The sequence below is a fragment of the Aotus nancymaae genome, unplaced genomic scaffold (assembly GCF_030222135.1).
Source record: "Aotus nancymaae isolate 86718 unplaced genomic scaffold, 86718_ANA_hifiasm-v0.15.2.pri h1tg000067l, whole genome shotgun sequence".
In the NCBI taxonomy this organism is placed as follows: domain Eukaryota; kingdom Metazoa; phylum Chordata; class Mammalia; order Primates; family Aotidae; genus Aotus; species Aotus nancymaae.
This window is the reverse complement of record NW_026988482.1, coordinates 32,654,689-32,678,714: the sequence shown is the minus strand read 5'-3', so window position 1 is coordinate 32,678,714 and position 24,026 is coordinate 32,654,689. Positions and strand designations below refer to the sequence as shown.

The following is a 24,026-nucleotide window of genomic DNA, read 5'->3' as shown; positions in this document are numbered from 1 at the left end:
CAAAAATAGAAATATGACCCTTTTCCTGACATCAAACAACCCAGAGTGTCTCAAAGTGTTGATATCAACATACGGAAACACACTTGGACGTTTATCATGCGTGTGACCCAGCAGGTTTACCATATCACACTCCATTGTGCTACCAATTTCCCAGGAAAGGACTGCAGGAGTCCCTGTTTCCCACCCAAGATGTCCTGATTCCAGCCAGGAAGGGTAGCCTAGCTCACCAATGTGGTTGTTGGGCAGCCTCTTCAGGAGACAGGGTTCATCTCGGCCAGATGGCGCCTTAATGCTGGCCGTCAGGCTGCTGAGGTCAGTCTCACTGATGTCAAGCAGGAAGTCAGCGGCCGAGCCCAACTTCACCTGGGAGCACCGCCTGCTGTCATCTGGGAAACAAACAACCCCCCAAAAGGACTCCCGTTACATGTGGTCACCCCGGCTTCCCAGAGCTGCCAAGCCATATGCCGTTCACAGATGAACAGGCAAGAACTAATTACACAAAGTTGAGTGAAAAAAATGGGCCTTGGACATGGAGTAGACCCAACCAATGAAGAGTGATGGGATTCATGCCTGCTTGCAGCAAAGACAAAGTGCTGGCAGGACCCGGAGACCTGCGTCCCCACGGACCAACTTTTAAAGAAATCTTTGGGCCAGGGGCATAATCCCAACACTTTGAGAGGCTGAGGCAGACGGATCACTTGAGGTCAGAAGTTTAAGACCAGCCTGACCAACATGGTGAAACTTCATCTCTATTAAAAATGCAAAAATGAGCTGGGTGTGGTGGAGGGCGACTGTAATCCCAGCTATTCGGGAGGCTAAAGCAGGAGAATCACTTGAACCCAGGAGGTGGAGGTTGCAGTGAGCTGAGATCATGCCACTAAACTCTAGCCTGAGTGACAGAACAAGACTTTATCTCAAAAATAAAATAAAATATAGGAATCTTTGGTAGTTGAAGGTACCTCGTGCCTGCCTGGCATGGCCGTGGGCATTTCTCAGGTAAACAACAACCACATTCCACATAGTACCACCGGCTGCTTCACAGGCAGGTCTAAACACTGTGGGGACAGGGACCCTGCCTTGTGCATCATCCTTATAACCCAGTGAAAGCATAACCTGAACACAGCAAGGTGAGGAGCATGGGCTTTAGAATTTGATAACCTGGATCTCTTCACCCATAGGCAAACTTGGCTACACCACTGCTCTGCAAAGCCTCAGTTTTACCATCTGAAAAAGGGATAGCAGAAAATTTTTCTAGTAGTGATGCAAAAAGGCATCTCTGAGCTCATGCACTATTGTAGTAAGTATGATCTGAATACTCCATCTGAGAGCTTTCTCTTTGCACACTATAGTCACACTGGCACGGTAACAGTGTGCTCCAAATACTAGCTCTTGCTTTTTCCTGGATTATCAGCAAGGAAAGAATTTAGCCAGCCCAAAATTGGACTTACATCCCCTGCTCCTCCTCAATGAGTCTCCATGAAACCTAAACTCAAAGAGATGTCTAGCCTGCTGCCTGTGGTCTGATAATGAGGGTAGCAGTCAGGGGCAGCCATATTTCTCATTAGGAAGCCCACACAATCCAGACAACCCTACCTGTGATCTTGGCTGTGAAGGGGCTGCCGGGGATGTGCTTGTCATTGTATTTGACCAGAATGCTGTAGTCGCCTGGCAGAGTGGGCAGGTAGGTTACTGTGCATGTCCCATCTTTATTGTCAATGCAGCTGATTTCTGCTTTTGAGGGGCCCTCAATAGCCAAGTCCAGACCACCTACAAGTGGGAACAGGGATGAAGGGGTGTTAGGGAGTTTCCTTAAGAGTATCTTTGTAACAACTCATCCAGGGCAGCCTTGATTCTGAGGACAATAGACTGATGCACTCCACGTGAGCTGTGGGCAAAGGGGCATATGTCAGAACAAAGCAGTCTACGTAGTAAAAACATCCATGGAGAAGAAATCCCAAATGTCTGAGTTCTTCACTGCAAGAAACCCTGGCGCTCTCTCTACTCTCAGGATGCATGGGATGAGAAAGGGAAGAAGCCCGGCACGTCAATTACACATAGGAGATGGTGGGCGCTGGGGGGCAGAGGTGGATCATCCCTGCCCATCGGGCACTGGTTGCCATCATGGAAATCCCATTAGAACCACAGATTTGGGAGTCTCCATGAATACCTCAGGGATGGGCACAGAGCTTTATCAAAAAGAGCCACTCAGTAAGTCACGTGGTCTTGTGGATACATGTGCAAAAAGAACAAAAACATCACCAACCAAAACATACTTAAATTCCAGACAAGTCACATAAAGTATTTCATAGCATGAATCTGATTTCAATTAGAACACAAAGGACTTCAAAAATGTCTGGTCTGGGTAGAAAACAAAGCAGCTCTACAGAAGAAACAGATTTATACGAGAAAAAAGACAAGACAAATACTACCATTCAATTGTCTCATTTTTAAAAGCCGCCCTGGAACCCTGTACACCTCACCCTCCGAATGGAAGGTTGGAGGCTTATAAACACATAAACCACACGGTACCTTCTCCTGCATCCTCCGTGACGATGGTGAAGGTGGCAGTTTTGTTGGCCACTCCATACACGAGGCCTGGACCATATGCAGAAACGCTTCCACTGTTGGGGTAGTTCACGTAGAACTGGAGTGGGCTCTCTGGGTTACAAAGGACACAAACAAAACTGGTGCTCATTAAGGGGTAAATGAAGACCTCGGACAACCAGCATCTTAACACTCACCTGTCCACAGGTTTGGCACCTCCTAAGCAGAGGCAGAGACAGAAACAGATGCATGCAGGTGTACCCACAACCCTATCCTAGGATACCAGAGAGGGTCTATGCAGTATTATTCCTTCAATCACAATGTAAGAAAAACAATCCTGGAGGCTGCTCCAAACGAGGGAGGGGGCTAAGGTAAGGTAATCCAGCTCAACCTGACAAATAAGGAAGAAACTTCTGCACTGGGTGGTGAAAGGACCCATGGCCAGAGGGAAGGTAAGTGGAAAGGGCTTTTGGAAGGTCATTTGCCCATGCCACTCAAAATGCAAGGAGTCAACCCCACAGTGGTCTTCCCCACCCACCCCAACTCCTAGCCCCATGTCAGCACTTTCATTTCTGCAGTGTTCAGGTACACATGAGGACCAGTTAAATAAATGTGGATCCACTCATGGGCCAGTGAGGAAAACCTGTGTTTACTAACTTGAGAAATTATCCATAATATGACGCATTAAAAAGAAAATAAGTGGCTGGGTGCAGCGGCTCACCTGAGGTCAGGAGTTCGAGACCAGCCTGGCCAATATGGCAAAACCCTGTCTCTACTAAAAATACAAAAATCAGCCAGGCATGGTGGCACATGCCTGTAGTCCCAGCTACTAGGCACTGAGGCAGGAGGATTGCTTGAACCTGGGAGGTGGAGGCTGCAGTGAGCTAAGATTGCACCACTGCACTTTAGCATGGGCAACAGAGTGAGACTCCATCTCCAAAAAAAAAAAGAGCAAGTTGCTATAAACTATGAATACCATTATGCTATTCCTTTAAAAACAAAATAGAACAAAATTGTATGCATGTTTGTAGATCCAGAGAGAAACATCTGAAAAGATGCACAACTCACACCAGCAGTGGAAGTGTATGGCAGATGTGAGAAAGACATTTTTTCCTCTCTCTCCATCTGCTGGTTTAGAAAATTTATATAGAAACAGGCAATACATTTTTGCTTTAAACAAATATTATGCACACACAACTAAAGAAAATGCCAATCTAAGAGAAATATTTGCGACTCCTATCACAAAGGGCTTATCTCTCCAATGTTTAAATTGCTCTTAGAAACTATAAGACAAAGACCAGTAACCAAATAGAAAAACAGGCTGTGGATCCAGACGTTCAGTTCACAGAGAAAGAAATACAAATAGACATATGGAAAGTTGTGCAGTCTCATTCACAAGAGAAGTGCAAATAAAGCAACGCTGAGACTCTGTTTTTTTCCAACCATCAGACTGGCAAAGATCCAACAATTCGACAGCATATTCTACTGGCAAATTTGTGGAAAAGAAGGTGCTCTCCTCCATGGCTGGTGGATATATGAATTACGACAGCCCCTCTGAAGGGCAATTTGGCAAGAACTGTCACAATCATAGATGCCTGCACTGGGGCCCCAGCAGTGCCTCCTCTGGTAACTAAATCTCACAGATACACCTTCGTGAGTATGAGGTGACTAGGAGAAAAATCGATTTGCTGCAGCAAGGCTGGGGACGGCAAGGGCAGAAGAATCAAAACGCCCTCCAATAGGGAAGTGGACAAATACGTAATGGTTCGTCCACATGAGGGAAGGCTGGGATGATACTCTCTTACACATCTGCATTTCCATTTGCACGGAGAGTCTTAAAAATACTCTGAAATTGCCGGGCGTAGCGGCTGATGCCTGTAATCCCAGCACTTTGGAAGGCTGAGGTGGGGGGATCACAAGGTTAGGAGTTTGAGACCAGCCTGATCGATGTGGTGAAACCCCATCTCTACTAAAATCAGAAAAATTAGCCAGGTATGGTGGCACATGCCTGTAATCCCAGTTACTCGGGAGGCTGAGGCAGAAGAATCACTTGAACTCAGTAGGCGGAGGTTGCAGTGAGCTGAGATCGCGCCACTTGCACTCCAGCCTGGGGGACAGAGCGAGACTCTGCCTCAAAAAAAACAAAAAAAACCACTGAAATTGGCCAGGGATGGCGGCTCATGCCTGTTATCCCAACAGTTTAGGAGATCAAAGCAGGAGGTCTGCTAGAGGACAGGAGTTCAAGACCAACCTGGGCAACATAGTGAGACCCTATCTCTACAAAAATAAAATAAAACCTTAAAACTCTGAAGTTGAACATAAAAAAAGATGGAGGATATGAGTGGGAAGGAAACATTTCTCCCTATCATTTTTACTTTTGAACCATGAGAATGTGTTACATACTCAAAATATTAAACTAAAAAACAAATCTTTAAACGACTACAAAAAGAAAGAGTGAAAGTGCAACACTGTGCTGGCTGGTGGCCCATGCAACCTGAGCTGGCTTCCCCTGTCCTCTTCCTCCGCCTCTGACCCCGCCCCAAGCTCCCAGGCCACACAGGGCTCTGCAGGCCAGGCTGGAAAGTCCCTCACCATGCCTGACATTTTTCTCCCAGCTTGACCTCTGGCCACACTCTGCACAGTGACAAAGATAAACAACCACAGACCCAAAGGCTGGCGCTGTGACCCAAGATGCTGAGCCACATCATCCCTTTTAGAAATCAGCTGGAACTGCTGGGGTCCCAGGCTGTTTGGTTTCACAGGGGTGCCGACGCTGCATTCCCCAGCCTGTTGCCGAGAGCCGCTACCTGCACAGTGGCTGAGGAGCGTCTATCTGCAGGCTGCTCAGATGCCTCGAATGGTGGAACCCTGCTGGGCCTGCTGAGCTCAACTTACCAGGGATGTGGCTGCCCATGTATTTGATGTGCATCTCGTGGAGCCCGACCTCGGTGGGGGCGTATCTGACAGTGACCGTGCCGTCCTTGTTGTCCACAATCTCAGGTGTGGCCGTCTTCCCAGAAGGCATGTGGACCTCCCCTATGGAGCACAGGGAGAAGGGCAATGACCCCACCAGCGACCTGCCCTGGAGAAGCTGAGCCCAGGGCACAGGTGTATTCAAAATAAAGGTTTCCAGACCCAAGAATATTCATTGCTGCCTCATTCAGTTCCCAAAATGAGAGAGGAGACCATTTGCTTTTTTTTTTTTTTTCAGTTCCATTTGGCTTCACAAAATACAGCAGGCAACTCCTGAGTAAACAGTTTTCTACAACTGGCAAAATCAAGTTCAGAAAGGACTTGAAAGCATGATATCAGCAGACTCGGTAGAACATCAAACCAAAGAGAAGCAGGCATTGAAAATAAGCTGAGGGGAGAAAGGAACTCTTGTATGACAGACTCAGTGTCAAAGTCACATCTGGAAAAGTCAAATAAGAGAAGGCTGGAAGAAAGGGCAAACAGGAACCCGACAGTCATGAGGTGTCTAAACACAGCAGTTCTTCACCTAGAGAGAATCATGCGCCTGCTCAAGAAAGTAATTTGAGCTGTCAGTGAGCCACTTCTTCAGAGAAACACACACATGGCATGTTCTGTAGTTTCAGGAGCTTATGGCCCAACACCCGAGACCAAGAACCCGTGACCCTGGGTTAAGGAGCCCGGGGTCTGGGGGACAGTGGACACACCTCCCTGGCACCATTCTGGGAAGCTCATGAGAGCAAGTGAGAATGAGACGGCCTTCGTGGCAAGTGCTTACCAGTGATTTCTCCTTTCCTGACGGCAAACGGAATGACCAGGTCAAAAGGCTTAAATCCCAGGCCGTTCATATCACTCACTGGGACATAGGCCTCTTCAGTTACCTAAAAACAGAAGGCAGTGGTCACTGGGTAAAGCAGACAACAGCAGGAGCTGGTGAAGCTACATGGGGCAGAGCTGTTGGGAATTCTGCAAACCAGTGAGGCCAGGATTTGGGAATGTGGCTGCCCGTTGTGGTATGGGCTTTGTCTAAGTGACTCCAGCCCAGGGTAGAACCTGAGGGACTGGAGAAGTCACGCTGACCAATTGTTAGCAATCACTTGGGAGTCTGTTTGTAAAATTCCCAGCAGCGCCCACAGGAAAATGGAAAAGTGAGAGACAGCAATGTCTATGAGTCCCAATAGGCTCCATCTGGAAAGGTTTAGTTGCTTGTGGCCTGGAAAAGAAGGTGCATTTTAAGTGGCAGAGAGTAGCAGTGGGTGGCTTTCCCCTTAAACAGAAACTGAATGTGCAAGTGGCGGCTTTGAGAGGCAGCAGGCGGGCCGCAGACAGCTGTCCGTCTTTCTCTTTAAACACGGAGAGACAAACTGCACCCAGAGTGATCACAGACACGACGGCTGACGATTGATGGAGCACGGATGGTGACGCGAAGGTGATCTTACGACAGAAAAAGCAGGGATCATTGTGATGGGCAGATCAGTGAGGGGCACACCAATGACCAGGACACCCACAGGGCTTAAGCAATCCCAGAAGCAGATGGCAGCTTTTCTGAAATGAAGGCTGAGTAAACACAGAAACGCAAAAAGGAAAAAACCAAAATTGTACCCAGGGCCTGAATCCAGGGGGACATGCATTTACCGGTGCCTCCTCCACGGCTGTGACTTCCCCATCTGTGGCCTGGTCAGTGGCAAATGGAGGTTAGTTGGGAACCATACTGGAAGGATACACTCAGTAGACTCTACTGCCACAGAGCTGCTTCCCCCACAGCCCCATCTTGAACCACAGTGAGCTGCTCACTCTAGTGAAGGACATTTTCTTACTGCCCTTTTGGAAGGCAAGTTGGTGTCCTCTCTTTAACTGTCAGATGCACATGCCCTGGGAGCCCACAACCCCACTTCTAGCACGCAGACCTACGCTGGCAGGAGGCTCCATAGGTAAGCGATGTGTATAAGGACCTTGACTGGTGCCGTCTGTGGTTGTGAAAAACTAAAGCAACCTAATGTCCATCTGGAAGGAGTTTGGTCAAGTAACTTCTGGTGAGTCTGTCCAGTGGCACACAGCAGTTGAGTCCAATGAATCAATATGTCAGAGTATCTATGGCATATTGAAGCAATAGCAGTATGTATGGTGTGACCCCAGGCATGAAATTGAGGTGTGTGAAATGTAAGCAGGTAAAAACTAACACGAGGCATCTCTGCAGCACAGAATCAGGAAAAAGGTCTCTTTTTATTTGATAAATGTCTACTGTGATTAATTAATTTTTTTTTTTTTTGAGGCAGAGTTTTGCTCTGTCATCCAGGCTGGAGTGCAGTGGCGCAATCACAGCTTACTACAGCCTCAACCTGGGCTCAGGGGATTCTCCCACCTCAGCCTCCTGAGTAGTTGGGACTACAGGCACGCACAACCACACCAGGCTGTTTTTTTTTTTTTTTTTTTTTTTAAGAGATGGGGTCTCACTGTGTTGCCCAGGGTGGTCTTAAACTCCTGGGTTCCAGCAATCCTCACACCTCAGCCTCCCAAGTGCTGGGATTTCAGGTGTAAGCCACCATGCTCAGCAGTTAATGTTTTTAAAGTTGTTTATAAATTCATTTTTAACAGATCTTAGATTTAATGCTTCAGGCTGGACGCAGTGGCTCACGTCGGCAATCCCAGCACTTTGGAAGGCCGAGACAGGTGGATTACTGGAGGTCAGGAGTTACCAGCCTGGCCAACATGGTGAAACCCTATCTCTACTAAGTATACAAAAATTAGCCAGGCATGGTGGCAGGTTCCTATAACCCCAGCTGCTCGGGAAGCTGAGGCAGGAGAATCACTTGAACCCAGGAGGTAGAGGTTGCAGTGAGCCGAGATCGCACCACTACACTCCAGCCTGGACGACAGAGTAGGATTCTAGCTCAAAAAAAAAAAAAAAAAAAATTTAATGCCCCTGATTCAACAGAACCAATGGCATGGCAAGGGAACCCCTCTCAACACCCTCTTCTGCCACAAGAAAAACAAGAATTGGAAGGCCTCCCCTACAGAGGAAGGCCTATGTGCCCACGCTAACTGCTTTGTGTGTATCTTGGGATCTGCAGAAAGGCAAAGGCAGCTTTTTGAGCTACATTTGGAACAGCCCTGTCCTCTGCCTGCGGGGGCTATGCAGGGACACATCCGTCAGAAGAAAGATCTTTCAATGGCTAAGCTACGGCCTTTGGTCCAGGACTTCTCACCATTTGTCCATGACTCCATGTGCTGTGTGTGTATAGTATATTTGGTTAAACCACTCTGTGGGTCTTGAGACACTTGCTATGACTGCAGTGCTGAGTGTTGGTGTCCTTTAGGGGAAGCAGGGAATTCACCCAACCAAAGTCAATGAACGGTCAGTCCATATAGGTAAGGTTCTCTCCCTGGAATGAGAGAATAAAGACCCAACCAGGTCCTGTGGGTGATCGTCCCTTTCTGCCTTCAGCAGCGGTCAGGGGGCAGTGAGTAAACACAAAGAATTCTTGCTTTGTGCATATTCGAGGGCTAGAAGACACTACTCTTATTGAGTTTGGAAGCCTCCACTTCTGCAAAAAGGGTTCTTAAGTTCCTAGCTACAAGAGAAGGTACTCTGACTTTCTCACTTAGACCTTCCCAATATGATCTTCTCTTACCCCCAACTTACTGCACCAGCACACCCATGAGCACTGCCCGGTGGTTGGCTGCTCCTCCCTCCTACCCAATTCTAACCAACCAGATAAAACCCACTATGGGCTAAAAACAGATTCTGAAAACTATAACTGGTACCCTTCTCTGTGAATAAGGACATCAACTTCCCAGCTGTATTTCTTTCTTCCTACAGGAGAAAAACACTCTTTAATGAAGAATGTCAAAAGTTGACAAGTGTTTACATACTTGAGACATAAAAGAGCCTCCAGATCTCTGGCGCGCTGTTTACAGATAAACAAACGTCTATGGAAGGGAACAAAGCTACGACAGAGTATAGACTGTTTGGAAGAAAGTCCTCGAGCTTCTGTTTGGAATGGAGTCTGCATGCACCTCTCCATGGCTGCACAAAATGAAATAATTAGAAGGTGCTTTGTAGGCTGTGCACAAGGCCAGGTCATTAAGGGCCTAAGAACCCTGTGGTCAAGTGCGGCTGCTGACCGCAGCATCAAAGGACACCAGCGAGGATGACAGCAGGGCACTTGGTGTCTGTCTAGACCAAGCACGCCTCATCTGTAAAAAAGCCAACAGTGCTTGGTTTTGAGGGTTAAGTGAGGTAATACTCCTAAGGTTTCTAACCCCTTTCCTGGTTGAAAAATATTCAGAGGAAGACCTATTATGCAATAATAAAGATAAATAATCAGAGGAAGATCTATCAGTCACTTAGAATTGAAAATGAAAGACCTTGGTCTTTCACTAACCCAGGTGTTTGCATAATTCCCTCCTTTTATTCCAGATGTTCCTAGCTGCAAAAGACAAGGTATTTCCCCCTCAAACAGAAAGTGTGAATCTTTCCAAAACACAAGTGGAGGTACTTTGAGTCCTGGGATATCAGCATCAAGTCTCCAAATAAAACAGCATCAGGAAGCTCTCTCCTCCAGCCATGGAGAAAGGCCATGAAGATGGAAGAAGGCAGAGCTAGCAGGTTAAAAACCTGTAATGTTTGATGTAGAAACATTTTTGTAAAGGTGTGTTTTTCTGAGAAGTTATCTTTCAAAATGCCTGGGCTTAGTCCCTTATTATGATAGACACCTTGGTGGCCAGTAAGATTCTCTAAAAATCTTAGAGTCAAAGGGTCTCTGAGTTTCTAGAGATTACTCTGGGACTCTACAAGGTCACGACTGCTTAACGAAATTTTTTCCAAAGGGAAAAAAAAGTGGGCGAGGATATACGAATCAGGGTTCAACAAACAGCAGCTGTTATAGTTTCCACCAATAACAGCATGCTCTGGAGAAGGAATTTTCCTTACCATGACAGTGAAGGGGCTGTTGGGAATATCAACACCACCAAAGCGCACATAGATCACATAGGTGCCCGGCTTGGCAGCTGTGTAGAAGATGTCATAGGTTCCATCTTCATTCTCAATGACATCGGCCTCGGCCTCAGTGCCATCTGGGGTCAGAACCGTGCAGGTCACTTTCCCCTTCCCGGCAGTCTTGGCATCAACCACAAAGCCTACTTCTTCGCCAGTTTTCACAGTGGAGGCGATTCCAGGACCTGGAGAAGAGTTCAGGGGAAGAGAATGGATGCATCAGCCATGGACACATGTCCTGGAGCCCCAAGAACAAATCACACCCATCCACACTGTCTGTTCCTGTGAATGTTAGGCCTTTGACTGCTGCCATTCAGAGGGATATCCCAAAGATTCCCCCAGATCAGGTGTTGCTCACAGGATTACCTCATCCATCACTTAGTAAATAAGGAGGATCTGTAAGCTGAGTGTTGACTAAAGGTCAACCCTGGTTTGCCAAGATTTAAAGGTATGGATGAAGGTCAACTTTGAACAGCAAACATATTGGGCATTTTCTTAAGTGCCAGGTACACATAAAGGTGGCCAAGACACAGTCCCTGCTCTCAAGATGCTCACAGTCTAACAGGGCTGGGCACCAAGAATGACAGTTCCAATTGCAGTGGAAAGGCTGAAGAGAAACTAAGTTACAGAAAAAATAACAAACTCCTCAGGGAAGTGTCCAGCAGTATATCGAGGCAAAGACTCTAAGAATTTATATCCCAGGGTTGCCGCACTGACAAAGGGCTTCCTAAAGAAAGGAAACATGGCTGAATCCTGAAGGATGGGTGCTGTTAGCTAAGAGAGACTTGCAACCTCTCCCCCATGACCAGTCTCTCTCTGACTTCTGGCGCCCCTTGGCACAGGATCCATACATCAGTAAATGCAGAAAAGCCATGAACTAAAAGCACATTGGCAAATATGAGCCAAGTGTGTAGGAGTAACAGGGAGAGTGGCAAGAACAGTTTGTTCAGGGAGTAGTGGAAGAAAAGACTGGAGTCAATCTGTGGAAGGCCCTGAATGACAGATCAAGAGGTGTGGCCAAAAGGCAAGTATGCAGCTCAGGACTCTGCCTGAGCTGGGGTAGGAAATAAGGCCTGGAAGGCAATGGGGAAGTCCCCATCCAACATTAACATGCTATCGATTAGTAAAGACGATCTGGTTGTTACTGATAGCTGCATAGACCTAGGAGGTGGTGCATTGGCCGGCATTCCAAAATTTCTCAATTTTTGCCACGGGTGAGCCAAAATTTACAACCTTGCCCTGAAAGCCTAGATTTTCTCCATTCAAAGAAAATGGGCTACGAGAGAAACAGAACACATCCAGGGTGGTCCTGTGTTTAGTCTTCTTATTTAAAGAGAAGTAAATCTGTCTCATTTTAGAGATGGGGATTCATGGGTTAAAATCTGCTTGAGCAGCAGCACTGAACTGCCCAAGGGCTGTTCTTAAAAACTGAAAATACTTGGCCAGGCACAGTGGCTCACATCTGTAATCCCAGCACTTTGGGAGGCCAAGGAGGGTAGATCACTTGAGGTCAGGAGTTCGAGACCAGCCTGGCCAATATAGTGAAACCCCGTCTCCACTAAAAATACAAAAATTAGCCGGGCATGGTGGCAGGCACCTGTGGTCCCAGCTACTCAGGAGGCTGAGGCTGTAGTGAGCCAAGACTGTGCCACTGCACTCCAGCCTGGGCAACAGAGCAAGACTCCATCTCAAAAAAAAAAAGTAAGGTGTGATACTCAATAGTTGTGTCTTAGAAACTGAAGGAAGGAGGAGGGAAAAAAAAAGAAAGAAACCAAAGAATTGTGATGCTCAAATATTCATGGAGAATTCCTGAGAGGTTTACACATGCATGTTGAGAAAAACCTAGATCCTTAAATGTGTTTCTCTAATGCTGACCTGAAATGCTCCCGAATGAATCCTGAGTAACTAAACTATCTACTCATGAAAGGCAGAAATTTGCTGCTTTTCATGGGAGCCGCCATCAGAGTTGGGTTCTCAACAAATGTACCTACTTCAAAAGCATATAATAATAGTTATCAGGTACCTGTCACTGTGCCAAGTATTTTTCATGCCTGACCTCATCTAATCTGTGCAATAACCCTGTAAAACAGTCTCTGTTCCTTAGAAGAGCTTCTTGGATCTAAATGTTCTCAAAAAAAAAGAGCTTCAATCTATGTCAAACTGAAGTTCAGTGAGGTTGAGCAACATGCCTGGATCATGTAGGTTGTAAGTCACAGAGAGGGGCAAGAGCCCGGCTTTCTGACTGCAAACCCTGTGGTCCTGACCTTGAGATGCCCTGTACTCACCTGTGGCCAGGCACTTGCTGGCATCGCCCGTCTGTGTGGCTCGGATGCGATAAGGAGAAAGTGGGATGTTGTCACCTCCGTAGGTGACCCCAATCATATAGCGTCCGGTCTTGTCCGGGATGTAAGTGACAGCATATGTGCCATCTTTATTGTCATGGACAATGGCTCTTTTGGGTTTTCCCTCTTGGTCCTGTGGATCATAGAGAAATGCTATTTAGGATGTTGTCAAGATGTAGAAAATATTCATGGAAAACCTTGACATATTTTCCTTATTAATTAGTGCCTCTAGAGAGAAGAGACAAAATTGATAGCTTAATACAATCTAGTTTTGTTTTGTTTTTTGGTAGGGAGAGTAGAGGGTCACAGATCCCTTTAACACCATGATGGACATGGCCAATTTTCAGTAATTTTGTTGTCTGGTGAACCAATAGCGTTTTAGCTCAGAATCTTCTGAAATGTAGGGAGGGGAGGAGGCAGAGGTTCCTGCTCACACACCACCATATCCAGTCTCCTTTTTCTCTTTATTAACAGGACCCGAACTCTTAGCTAGGTGCACTGCTCCCAGAAGACGGGACTCCACTTCCTAGCATCCTTGCCACTAGGTGATGTGACTTGTGACCAACCCCCAATAAATCAGAAGGGAGTGGAAGTCTATGATGGACTTTTGGTAGGGCTGCTTAAGAGAGCCAACTGAGCAGAGAGGACACCCTTTTCCCTTCTTTCTTCCTTCTTCTGGCCTGCCACATGGACGTGATAGCCAGAGCACTGGCAACCTTACGGTCTGGGAGGAGACCTTAAGGGACAGAAGCCACATGCTAGGTAGAGGAGCAGACAGATGGAGCCGGCTTCCTGTGGCTTCCGATGAGCTGCAGGGCACCCAGGTGGCTTAACCTGGGCTTTCTTAACAAGAAAGAATAATCTCATTTATTTCAGCTACTCTTATGGTTTACTGTGATATGTAGCATAACCTAGTCTTAACTGATCCAAAGAATAATTTAAAACATTTAAAAATAAAAACATACGCAGTGTCTCATGCCTGTAATCCCAGCACTTTGGGAGGCTGAGGCAGGAGGATTGCTTGAGTCCAGGAGAGTTAAGACAAGACTGGGAAACATGGCAAAACCCCATCTTTAAAAAAAAATAAAAATAAAAACATAGGAATAGATGCAGTAACAAAACATAGGAGATTCACCAAAAAGTGGTTCTTGGAGCTACACCCTCACATCTCTGAGGTGAACACGCTTATTCTTCTGCACATTTACTGACTCTTTGGTGGGAAAATCTAACAAACACTTGCACTGAGTCAGAAACTGGTTATTGAAACACTTGTTCTTAAATCTGGCCAGGAAATTAAGTCTTAAGATTAAGGTTTGGCTCAGAAAATAACTCCAAGTTACCGTTATCTGGACAGCAAGCAGGCCTTCCCCGGCATCTCTGGCATCGATGGCAAAGTCCACAGGTAGACTGGCAGGCACACCATAGGAACTGAGGCCGGGGCCACTGGCAGTCACTTTGCTGGCATCATATGTGGGAAGGACTTTGACCTTGAAGGGACTGGATAGACACACACACACCCCGGTCAGTAAGGATACATGTCAACCCAGCTACATCTGACTTTTCTCACACAGAAGAATGGGATTGAAAAGGGGGTTTCTACAGCAGATAAGACAGTGAGTTAGTCAAGGTGCCTAAGTCCAGCGGAAATTTACAACCATGAGGTAGTAACCTTTATATGACAGACTGGTTTTGCCCTGAGCGAGTTCCAAGGCAGCGGTCCCCAACCTTTTTGGCACTAGGGACTGGTTTCCTGAAAGACCAGTGGGCATGGTGGGGGAATGCTCTCGGGATGAAACTGTTCCACCTCAGATCATCAGGCATTAGTTAGTGCCCAACCTAGGTCCCTTGCATGCTCAGTTCATAATAGGGCTCTCACTCCTATAAGAATGTAATGTCGCTGCTGATCTGACAGGAGCGGAGCTCAGGCAGTAATGCCCGTTCAGCCATCACTGTGCGGCCCAATTCCTAACATGCCATGGATGTGTACCAGTCCGTGGTCCAAGGGTTGGGGACCTCTGTTCCAAGGGATATAAATGGCTTAAGGAGGAAGAGGCTCCCAAATTAGTTTGGGAAACACAGAGTTAAACACAGCCCACTTTTGTTATGCTAAGATGATGATCACCAAGTAGAAAGAGAATACTGGAACTTCAGTTTTAATATTTTTATCTCATCTTATTCTATATTCTGTATCTATAATTATTCTATATTTAGTATGCTTTATATGGCACACAATATATTAGTAAAGCAATATATAAATGTAATTTATAAATTATATATTTCTAAATAGAGCTAATATGCTTATTTCTTTTTTTTTTTGAAACGGAGTCTTGCTCTGTCACCAGGCTGGAGTGCAGTGGCGCAATCTTGGCTCACTGCAACCTCCGCCTCCTGAGTTCAAGTGATTCTTCCGCCTCAGCCTCCCAAGTAGCTAGGACCACAGGTGTGTGCCACCACGCCCGGCTAATTTGTTTGTATTTTTAGTAGAGACGGGGTTTCACCATGTTGGCCAGGATGGTCTCGATCTGTTGACCTCATGATCCACCCGCCTCGGCCTCTCAAAGTGCTGGGATTACAGGCATGAGCCACTGCACCCGGCCATGCTTATTTCTATATAAAATATGTGTTAGGGGACATGGGTCAAAGTTTTTCATCTTAAGGGGCATGATTTTTAAAAAGAAGAAAAGAAAACACTTAGAGATTGTTCTAAGAGGTGAGGAGCTTACGTAACATTTTTTGGTAATAATATGAACATGGAACAAGGTTTCTATTTAAAACCTTCTGGAAATGCTATTATCAACCAAACCCTGAAGTAAAGACTTGTCGTAATCAGAAAACTACTTGCAGGTTCACCAAAAGGAAGCCTCTGATAAACCAATAAATTCTTTATTTCTTCAATGATTCTTGACTACTACTACTACAGTTTTTTTTTTAAGAGATGTCAGGGGACGGTCTCTGTCGCCCAGGCTGGCCTCAAACTCTTGGGCTCAAGTAATCCTCCCATCTCATTCTCCCAAGTAGCTGAGATTACAGGCGAATGCCACCACACCTGGTTAGGATCTCTGGCTTCTTAATTTCAGCTCACCTTTAAACTAAAGATGTCTAAAAGGAATTGGGGGAGTGAGAGAGCGGCAGCCACAAATATCAAGGCTAGTGTGTGCTGACAAGTGGTGCAGGTTCTATGTAATACTTGCTGCCTCTACAGATGGGTGAATGGACTGATGGAGAAATGGATGGGTGGATAGATGGGCTGATGGAGGAATGGATGAGTAGATGGATGGATAGACTGATAGAGGAATGGATGGGTGGATGGATGAACTGATGGAGGAACAGAAGAGTAGGTGGAAGGACTGATGGAAGAATGGATGAGTAGATGGATGGACTGATGCAGGGATGGATGGATGGATGGATGGATGGATGGGCAGATGGATGTACTGATGGAGGAATGGATGGGTGGATGGATGGAGCTTACCTGCGAGGAATCTCTTCATCAGCATATTTAACTGATACCATGTAAGGTCCCTCCTGAGATGGGGTGTAGGTTACTGTGTGTGTGCCATCTCCATTGTCCACCACATTGACGGGCTCCACCAGGCCTGAGGACAGAGATGAGAGGTTTAAGGAGCTGCCTGGCCTCACCTTTACTCCACCCTTGGCTGAGTTTGAAATAGGATCACATCTATCCCCAAGAGCTATTGGTTTCCACTGATGAGTAACACAAAGGCAAGCAGCCATAATCATAGGCCTGAAAAAAAAAATCACAGGATCCCCAATTCATGGTTGCAGAGATGACCCCAAGAGGCACCTTTAGCTTTTTGTTGGCTTACATATACTCAGTCTGCCCTAGAGTATAATTAAGGAGACTGCCTGTGCTTGCTGCTGGAGGGTGTATGTGGATGATGCGTGTTGCAGACACGCTATAAGCTTTCAAGCTGGTTAGGCATGCTTTAGGATGTAGCAATTTTACTCTACAGCTGAGATACTGCCAAAGGGTTCAGAACTCTGAAGAGCAAAAATTAACCAATGGGCTAGTCAGTCAAGACTTGTGGCCACTTTTGGGCAAAGACCACTGTGGTACCAGTATGCTGGGGCATAGGTACAGGGCAGGTAAGGGTGACAATCTCACGGGGGTAGGGGACTCTCAAGGTGAAGCCTGTTAGAGGAGGATGTTAGAGATTATGCTAAAACATAATCAAGGAGGATATTAGAGATTACACTAAAACATAATCAAGGCATGCATTGGGTTGCAGAGTCCAGATCCCAGCTCCCAACATGCGAGTCAAGGATGGGTCAACTCCAGGGTAGGTTGATCAAAGCATGGCATGCTCATTAAGCAAAGCAGATGAGGCAGGTGCAAGCCAATTTTAAAGTGAGGCCAGCAAGAAGCATTTGGGTTATATAATTCAGCAGCTATGGGAAAATGCAAACCTGTCTCATTAAAGTCACCCTTCGGGTCACCTTTAAAGAACTCTGAAAGGACTTTCAAGGGGCTGCGCCATGACTGGGAATCCATTTCATCAGCTAAAATCAAAAGGCTGTTATTTGAGAGTCCTTCATAATAGAGGCAGATATCCAAGTAAAGCTTCTCTCTTTCTTTTCTCCCTCTCTCATTCACGCATACACAGGGACACATACATGCACGCAAACACATGCAAGGTCTGAAGCTCAGTAACTTCACAGCATCCAGTCCCAGCCCCATGACCTCATTTCCCCTAAACCACTTCTGCCCTGAGCTTCAAAGGGCATAACCTCCTGCTGAACTCCATGAAGGAGAAGGCTCCTCTTCAAAGAGGGAAACCCCCATTTGCCACTTCTGTGAATATCCAAGAACATAACACTGGGGAGGAAAATCCAGATTATGTAAGAAATGAGGCACACTGTCTTCTAAGAAGGAGAAAGGCACATTTTAAGTGCTGGAGGAGGAACCATGGTCATTTACCAAAAAAGGCAAGTTTCACGTACTTCAGGGCTTTGTTCCCACATGGTCCACTAGCCTTACCAAACCCAAGTTCCAGGCTGCCAACAGAGCAGGCCAAATTGCCAACAAAGCCCATTCTCCAGGATACCCTCTTTCTCTGGGGAATTAAGACAATGAGAAAGCCACATATCACATGCACCATGTACCTGGCATTCCCAGAGGTTCTTGTGTGTACCACATGGACATCAATGTATCTCAACAAGTTATCACCTCCAACCCCCACCATCTGCTACATCCAGACCAACCCACCCCCTCACAAATGCTGAAATGCATAATGAGACAGTCGCCACCATATTACATATGAGACCCCAAATACTGCTGCTTCATCTAAGACATTTACAGCAGTATTATTAAATGGGGGGAAAGACAGATCACTGGAGAAATAACAAGCCTGCCTACTTGTGAGCAGGAATTTCTACTGTTTAACTAGAACATGAAACACAGGAATTTTTTTTTAATTTAATTTTAAGCTCATGAGCAAATTCAAAAGCAAAGCATCTGCTCTGGGTCACGGCTGCCTCGGTCTGGGGCAGATGAATGTCTGCAGGAAGGCAGGGTGCCTACTTACCTCGTGGGCCCAGGACCCTCACTTCCAGCGGAGCCAGGCCAGCCTTGCTGCTGTCCACCGTGAAGGACTGCAGGACACGGGCTCGGACGCCTGAGCCCAGCCCGGGGCCGGCAATCTTGACCTTGCTGGGGTCCACAACATCCTTCACAGGAACCCTGAAGGGGCTGCCTGGAAGAGAGGTCATGAGATTCTGAGCACAAGGGGGAATTGGAGACACCCAGAATGGCATCATGCAGGCCCCAGTCAGTTCCCCCTGCCTTGCTGTGTGCAATGCTCATGTGCCCACACATTGTTGTCAACTGTTAACACAGAGCACCTACTACGTGTAGATGTTGTGTCTGGTGCTGGATCCTGAGTGGTTAACACCCCTGAGGAACCCACACAATGCAGGAGAAGGATGAGGCAAGCAAGTCACTCTAGCATCCTATATAACATATTGGGGGTGTGCAAGGTGGAACACTCAGGAAGCAATGAACCTGATCTGCCGGAGACCAGAGAAAGCTTTCCAGTAACATCTCAGCTGCTGCACAAAAGGGAGCAGACAGAGAGGTGCTTCAAGCAGAGGCCTCAGCACGTGCAGGGCCCTGGAGGTGAGGGGGGAGACAGGCTGCTGGAGGAACTGAAGGAAGAAGCCAAGAGGTGGGAGAACAGAACGGAGAGCCGGAGAGATATGGGCAGGCCCTGCAGCTCCCATTCAGCCCTGTCTCCCACAAATGGCTCCTGTGTGTCCCCCAGACCCCTCTCCCTCCAATGCAGCTCACACCTTCTGACCATACTCAGCCTTCTCGGTCCCCGACCACCTGGTGAAGCCTTGCAGACTTCCTGAGTGTAAGCTGAGCCCCTGCTGCATGGCTGACCCCCTGGGGGACCCTGAGGGCCTCTGACTTCTTAAGGGTGTCAGTTTTAAAGATGAAGCATGGAGGAGTTGAGGAGAGGAAACAGAGATTTGCTAGAGAAGTGCTAAACAGAGAAACAAGGGCCAGGCCAAGGACACTCATAGACTCCTCTGTGGAAGGGGACCTCCCCAGAAACAGCACCCAACATACCCACAGCACAGCTCAGGCTACCACGCCCATCACCAAGGGGTTGCATGTACCTTTCACCTTGCATGGGAGTCCTGGTGCTCCCCATGGTATCTGGCAAAGTTAATGACTGCCATGGAAGCTGAGGGCTCTCTGCTTTGCATCCCAGAGAGTTTATACTTTGTAGAATTAGAGATGGTAGATAGCCAAGACACACAAAGAACAGAGTCCCTGACTTTCTAACAGCTGGGTTTCAATGGCATCCAGGTCTTTAGCTACATGAAATAAATGGCTAACCCTGGTAAATAAGCACAGGCCTCCATATTGGAGTGAGAAGAACAAAAGAGTACCTTACTTTAGACAGTGACAGTTGAGGATTTCAATGTCAACAGCTGACGGCAAGGGACTATCTCTGAGGCCACTCTGAAAGTCAGAACCTTCACCAGAAGTTGTCTGAACTCAGCATGAGAGCAGCCAAGAACTAACAAACCCAGGTAAGATAAACTGTCCAAGATGGCAGACCTCAAGCACTCTCCACCAATCCCCTGTTCCATGCCCAGACAGATGTCACCATTCCCTCACGGCAGCCCTTCTTCCTCATGCACTGCGAACCCCAGTCAATCCAGTGGGCTAGGGAGCGGCCACCACCAACAGACCACAGCTGGCCTACCACAGGAAATCAATACGCCATTATGGGTAAGACAGGACACTTTGTTCAAAATAACTTCCCTCCAGGTTTTTAACCAGGCCAGGAAAAACTGGGCTAATATTTAAGCACCCAGAATTACCATGAAAGCAAATTAGAAGCTAACAGGTTGTTGAATGTTTCCAGCAGTACCTTCATGGGTTGCCTTAGCTAAGAATCCTGACGCTAAGGCAACCAACCAACACTTTACTAAATGTCTCCGCCTGGGAAAGTTCTGGGGTTCTAGAGAAGCTGGCATTAGGCTCTGGGAGACAACAGAGAGCCTGAAACATAAAAAAGCACCATCCACACCTGATGAAAAAACCGCAAAGGAATGTCTTTCTGTTGCTAGGCACACAGATGGCTATTTGCTTTGAGCTCGCAGGTCAGCCACAGGGGCCAAACTCTGACCCCTTTCTGCAAGGGGGATTTGGAAGCTGATGGCATTCACCAGCCTTTCCCAATTTTCAAAAAGTTTCGTTGCTGCAAAAACCAGGAGATGTTCATTTCCACTGTTGCCTGCCAGGTCGGAGCCACCACCTCACCCCTCCTGTGCCTTCTACCCATTCCCTGTGCCCAACTCTCTCTCAATCCAAGTGTTACAAAACTCCAAAAGGAGCCCGTAGCTCTCAATTCTGTCACCGAGCCCCATTCTCGTTCTTCATAGCAGTCATCACAAGTTTTAGTTGTATAAGCCCTAAACAGTAAGCTCTCTGAGGGCAGGAACATTGTCTTACCCACAGCTGAAATTCCCTAGACTAACGATCACGGGAATTTAAAAAATCTATATTGAATGAGCCACAGGCACAACTTTGAGGAGAAACACCCCGTTTTAAATGACTCGAGGCTTAAATGAGTATCTGAGTAGAATGTCAATGCTATCTGATCAATGTGAGAGAAAGAGAGTGAGCGTGAGTGTGTGTGCACATTTCCATGTGGTAAGCAGGGAGCAGGGATGGAATCAGGAAAGTGTGTGGTCAGTGGACACCCCAGCTGCCTGGGAATCAACCCAGAACCCAGCAGCGGACACCTCAGCCTGCCCTTCCCCTTTCAGCATCACCCAGAGAGAAGAACAAGACCCCACGCGGCTCTTCCTGCTCCTGGGGTCCTGGGGTGGGGCTCTGCCCTCTTCTCACCACACCTGAGACAAGGCATAAGTGGCTCAGGAACAGCCCCAGTCCTTAGTCTTGCATCCACACCACAGACTCATCTGCCCTTTTAAAAATGAGGGGGTGGTCTCAGAATTCACCACTCTAGAATTTATCCATGTAACCACAAACAACTTGTATCCCAAAAGCTAGTGAAATAATAAATAAATAGAAATGTGTGGGGGTGACAATCATTTCATTTGAGTAAAGAGATCTAGAACCTATGGAGAGTCCTCCCCACAAAACAAATGGGGGCGGTTCCTTCACTACTTAAGTCATATATTTATTTATTGTTTGAATCTTTACAGCAGTGGTTCGACCCGGAGTGACTTTGTCCCTTAAGACATTTGGCAAGCTATAGAGACATTTTTGGTTGCCACAAATAAGAACGGGGAAGAAGTCAGCTACGGGCATCTAGCAGGTACAAGCCAAGGATGCTGACAAAACTCTGCAATGCACTGGACAGCCCCACACCACAGAGAATCATCTGGCCCAAAGGGTCATAGTGCAGAAGTTGAGAGACCCTGTTTCACAGTGAGTGTACACTACATAACTAAATACAAAAGACATTACAAATGAGAATTTGAATCTGCATATCTTGATCAACTCTACTTTTTTATTTTGAGACAGGGTCTTGCTCTGTCACCCAGGCTGGAGTACAGTGGCGCAATCTCGGCTCACTGCAGCCTCAGCCTCCCAGGCTCCCATCTCAGACATCCTCCGGTCTCAGCCCCTACTCCAAGTAGCTAGGATTACAGGCACACACCACCACACCCAGCTAATTTTTGTATATTTTGTAAAGACAGGGATTCTTCATGTTGCCCGGGCTGGTCTCAAACTACCGATCTCAAGCAATCTGCATGCCTTGGCCTCCCAAAGTTTGGGGATTACAGGCGTGAGCCACTGTGCCCAGCCTGAGATTTTCAACTTTGTAAAGAAACCAGCTTTCCCCGAATCAAGAACTAGGTCCTGCAAAATCAGTTACTCTTTGGGGTCCTCTCTGAGGACTCGCTTACCAGGGATGTGGGCTCCTCCATATGTGATATTAACATCATAATCCCCTGGAGCAAAAGGAATGTACTCAGCACTGCAGCTGCCATCCTTGTTGTCTCTGCAATTTATCTTTGACTCTGATGGTCCCTCAACAGTTATGCCGAGCCCACCAATTCCTGCCCCTCTGGAAAGGGTGGAAAAGAAAGTGAAATGTGCATCATTTATGCTGGTCTGCTTATTGCCAAAATTCATGCAAATTCCCTTTATACACTATCCCATGTAGCCACCCCAACTCAATTACTATGATACAACTCTCACATAGAGAATTTCTCATTAGTGTAATATAAATAAAGACACTCTGATTCTTCCTTTTTGATGCTTATGTTTCATTTCTTTTCTTTTATTTTTTGAGACAGTCTCACTCCATCGCCCAGGCTGGATTGCAGTGGCATGATCTCAGCTCACTGCAACCTATGCCTCTTGGGTTCAAGCAATTTGCATGCCTCAGCCTCCCAAATAGTGGCTGGGATTATAGGCATTCATTACCAAGCCTGGCTAATTTTTATATTTCTTGTAGGGATGGGGTTTTGCCATGTTGGCCAAGCTGGTCACGAACTGCTGGTCTCAAGCAATCATCCCAGAAGTGCTGGGATTACAGGTGTGAGCCACCAGGTCCAGCCTATTTTTCTTATCTAATTGCACTGGCTAGGACTGCAAGTACAATGCAGGCATATGCCTTATAACCAATTTTAATAAAAACGTGAGGCTGGCTACAAATTTTTACACTATCAAGTTATAGAGTTTGATTTAGTCCTAGTTTGCTAAATAGTTTTATGACCATTATCAAGTACTTTGGTATGTTTTTTTTAGGTATACTTGATCTTTCTATGTAAAGGAAATATATATTATAAAATATAATATATATTTTAATATATAAAAATGCATCTTATCAAAAGATAGGAGACCATGACACATACGTAGAATCTAGCCATAAAAGTGAGATTGAAGACACCAAATGTAGGGTCTTACCTACCTGGTAACCACAGTGAAGACATTGGGCTTATTGGTAAAGGCTTCTTTCAATCCCGGTCCTTGGGCTTGCACCCTAGATGGCTGGCAGCCTTCAGTGACAGCCACCTTGAAGGGACTGTTTGGGATAGGCACGTCATCATATGTTACCTCCACTACATGGAGACCTGTTCAAAACAACAAACAGAAACACATATTTGCATATAAATCCCCTATTTGTGAAAAATGATTCTCTACTTCAGAGTTTTATCTAACATTCAAGTCTGCATGCTATACTAGGTTATTTGGAAAAGGAGGTTAAAAACACAGCAATGGGGCCAAGCACGGTGGCTCACACCTATAATCCCAGCACTTTGGGAGGCCGAGGTGGGCAGATCACTTGAGTCCAGGAGTTCAAGACCAGCCTGGGCAACATGGTGAGACCCTGTCTCTACAAAAAATACAAAAATTAGCTGGGTATGGTGATGCATGCCTGCAGTTTCAGCTACTCAGGGGATGAGACAAGAGGATCATTTGAGCCTAGGAGGTCAAGGCTGCAATAAGCCTTGATCATGCCACTGCACTCCAGCCTAGGTGACAGAGTGAGACTCCGTTTCAAAAAAAAAAAACAACAAAACAAACCCACAATAAATGAAATGACTTTTAAATAATATACACTGTCTATTTGCAGTCACATAAGCCACTCCACTCCAACCAAGCAAATATTCGTCGGTCATCCTAAACAGGCTACCCTCATTTGGGAAAACACCATCCA

General features: G+C 46.5%; 1 protein-coding gene across 4 annotated transcripts in view; it reads right to left on the bottom strand.

The window, feature by feature from the left end:
- FLNB (filamin B) overlaps window positions 1-24,026 on the bottom strand; it is a 166,383-nt gene that overhangs the window by 25,801 nt on the left and 116,556 nt on the right. Inside the window, exons 23-36 of one of the 4 annotated variants that reach the window (XM_064367262.1) lie at window positions 23,277-23,439; window positions 22,267-22,427; window positions 18,396-18,563; window positions 17,278-17,370; window positions 16,322-16,445; window positions 14,193-14,349; window positions 12,796-12,985; window positions 10,448-10,695; window positions 7,117-7,188; window positions 6,293-6,395; window positions 5,440-5,580; window positions 2,530-2,658; window positions 1,594-1,767; window positions 228-386 (exon numbers count right to left, since the gene is read on the bottom strand). In XM_064367262.1, the coding sequence (XP_064223332.1) occupies window positions 228-386; window positions 1,594-1,767; window positions 2,530-2,658; window positions 5,440-5,580; window positions 6,293-6,395; window positions 7,117-7,188; window positions 10,448-10,695; window positions 12,796-12,985; window positions 14,193-14,349; window positions 16,322-16,445; window positions 17,278-17,370; window positions 18,396-18,563; window positions 22,267-22,427; window positions 23,277-23,439 (2,082 nt within the window). The remainder of the gene's footprint in view (window positions 1-227; window positions 387-1,593; window positions 1,768-2,529; window positions 2,659-5,439; window positions 5,581-6,292; window positions 6,396-7,116; window positions 7,189-10,447; window positions 10,696-12,795; window positions 12,986-14,192; window positions 14,350-16,321; window positions 16,446-17,277; window positions 17,371-18,395; window positions 18,564-22,266; window positions 22,428-23,276; window positions 23,440-24,026) is intronic. The other 3 variants (XM_064367263.1, XM_064367264.1, XM_064367265.1) reach the window with 3 other exon arrangements.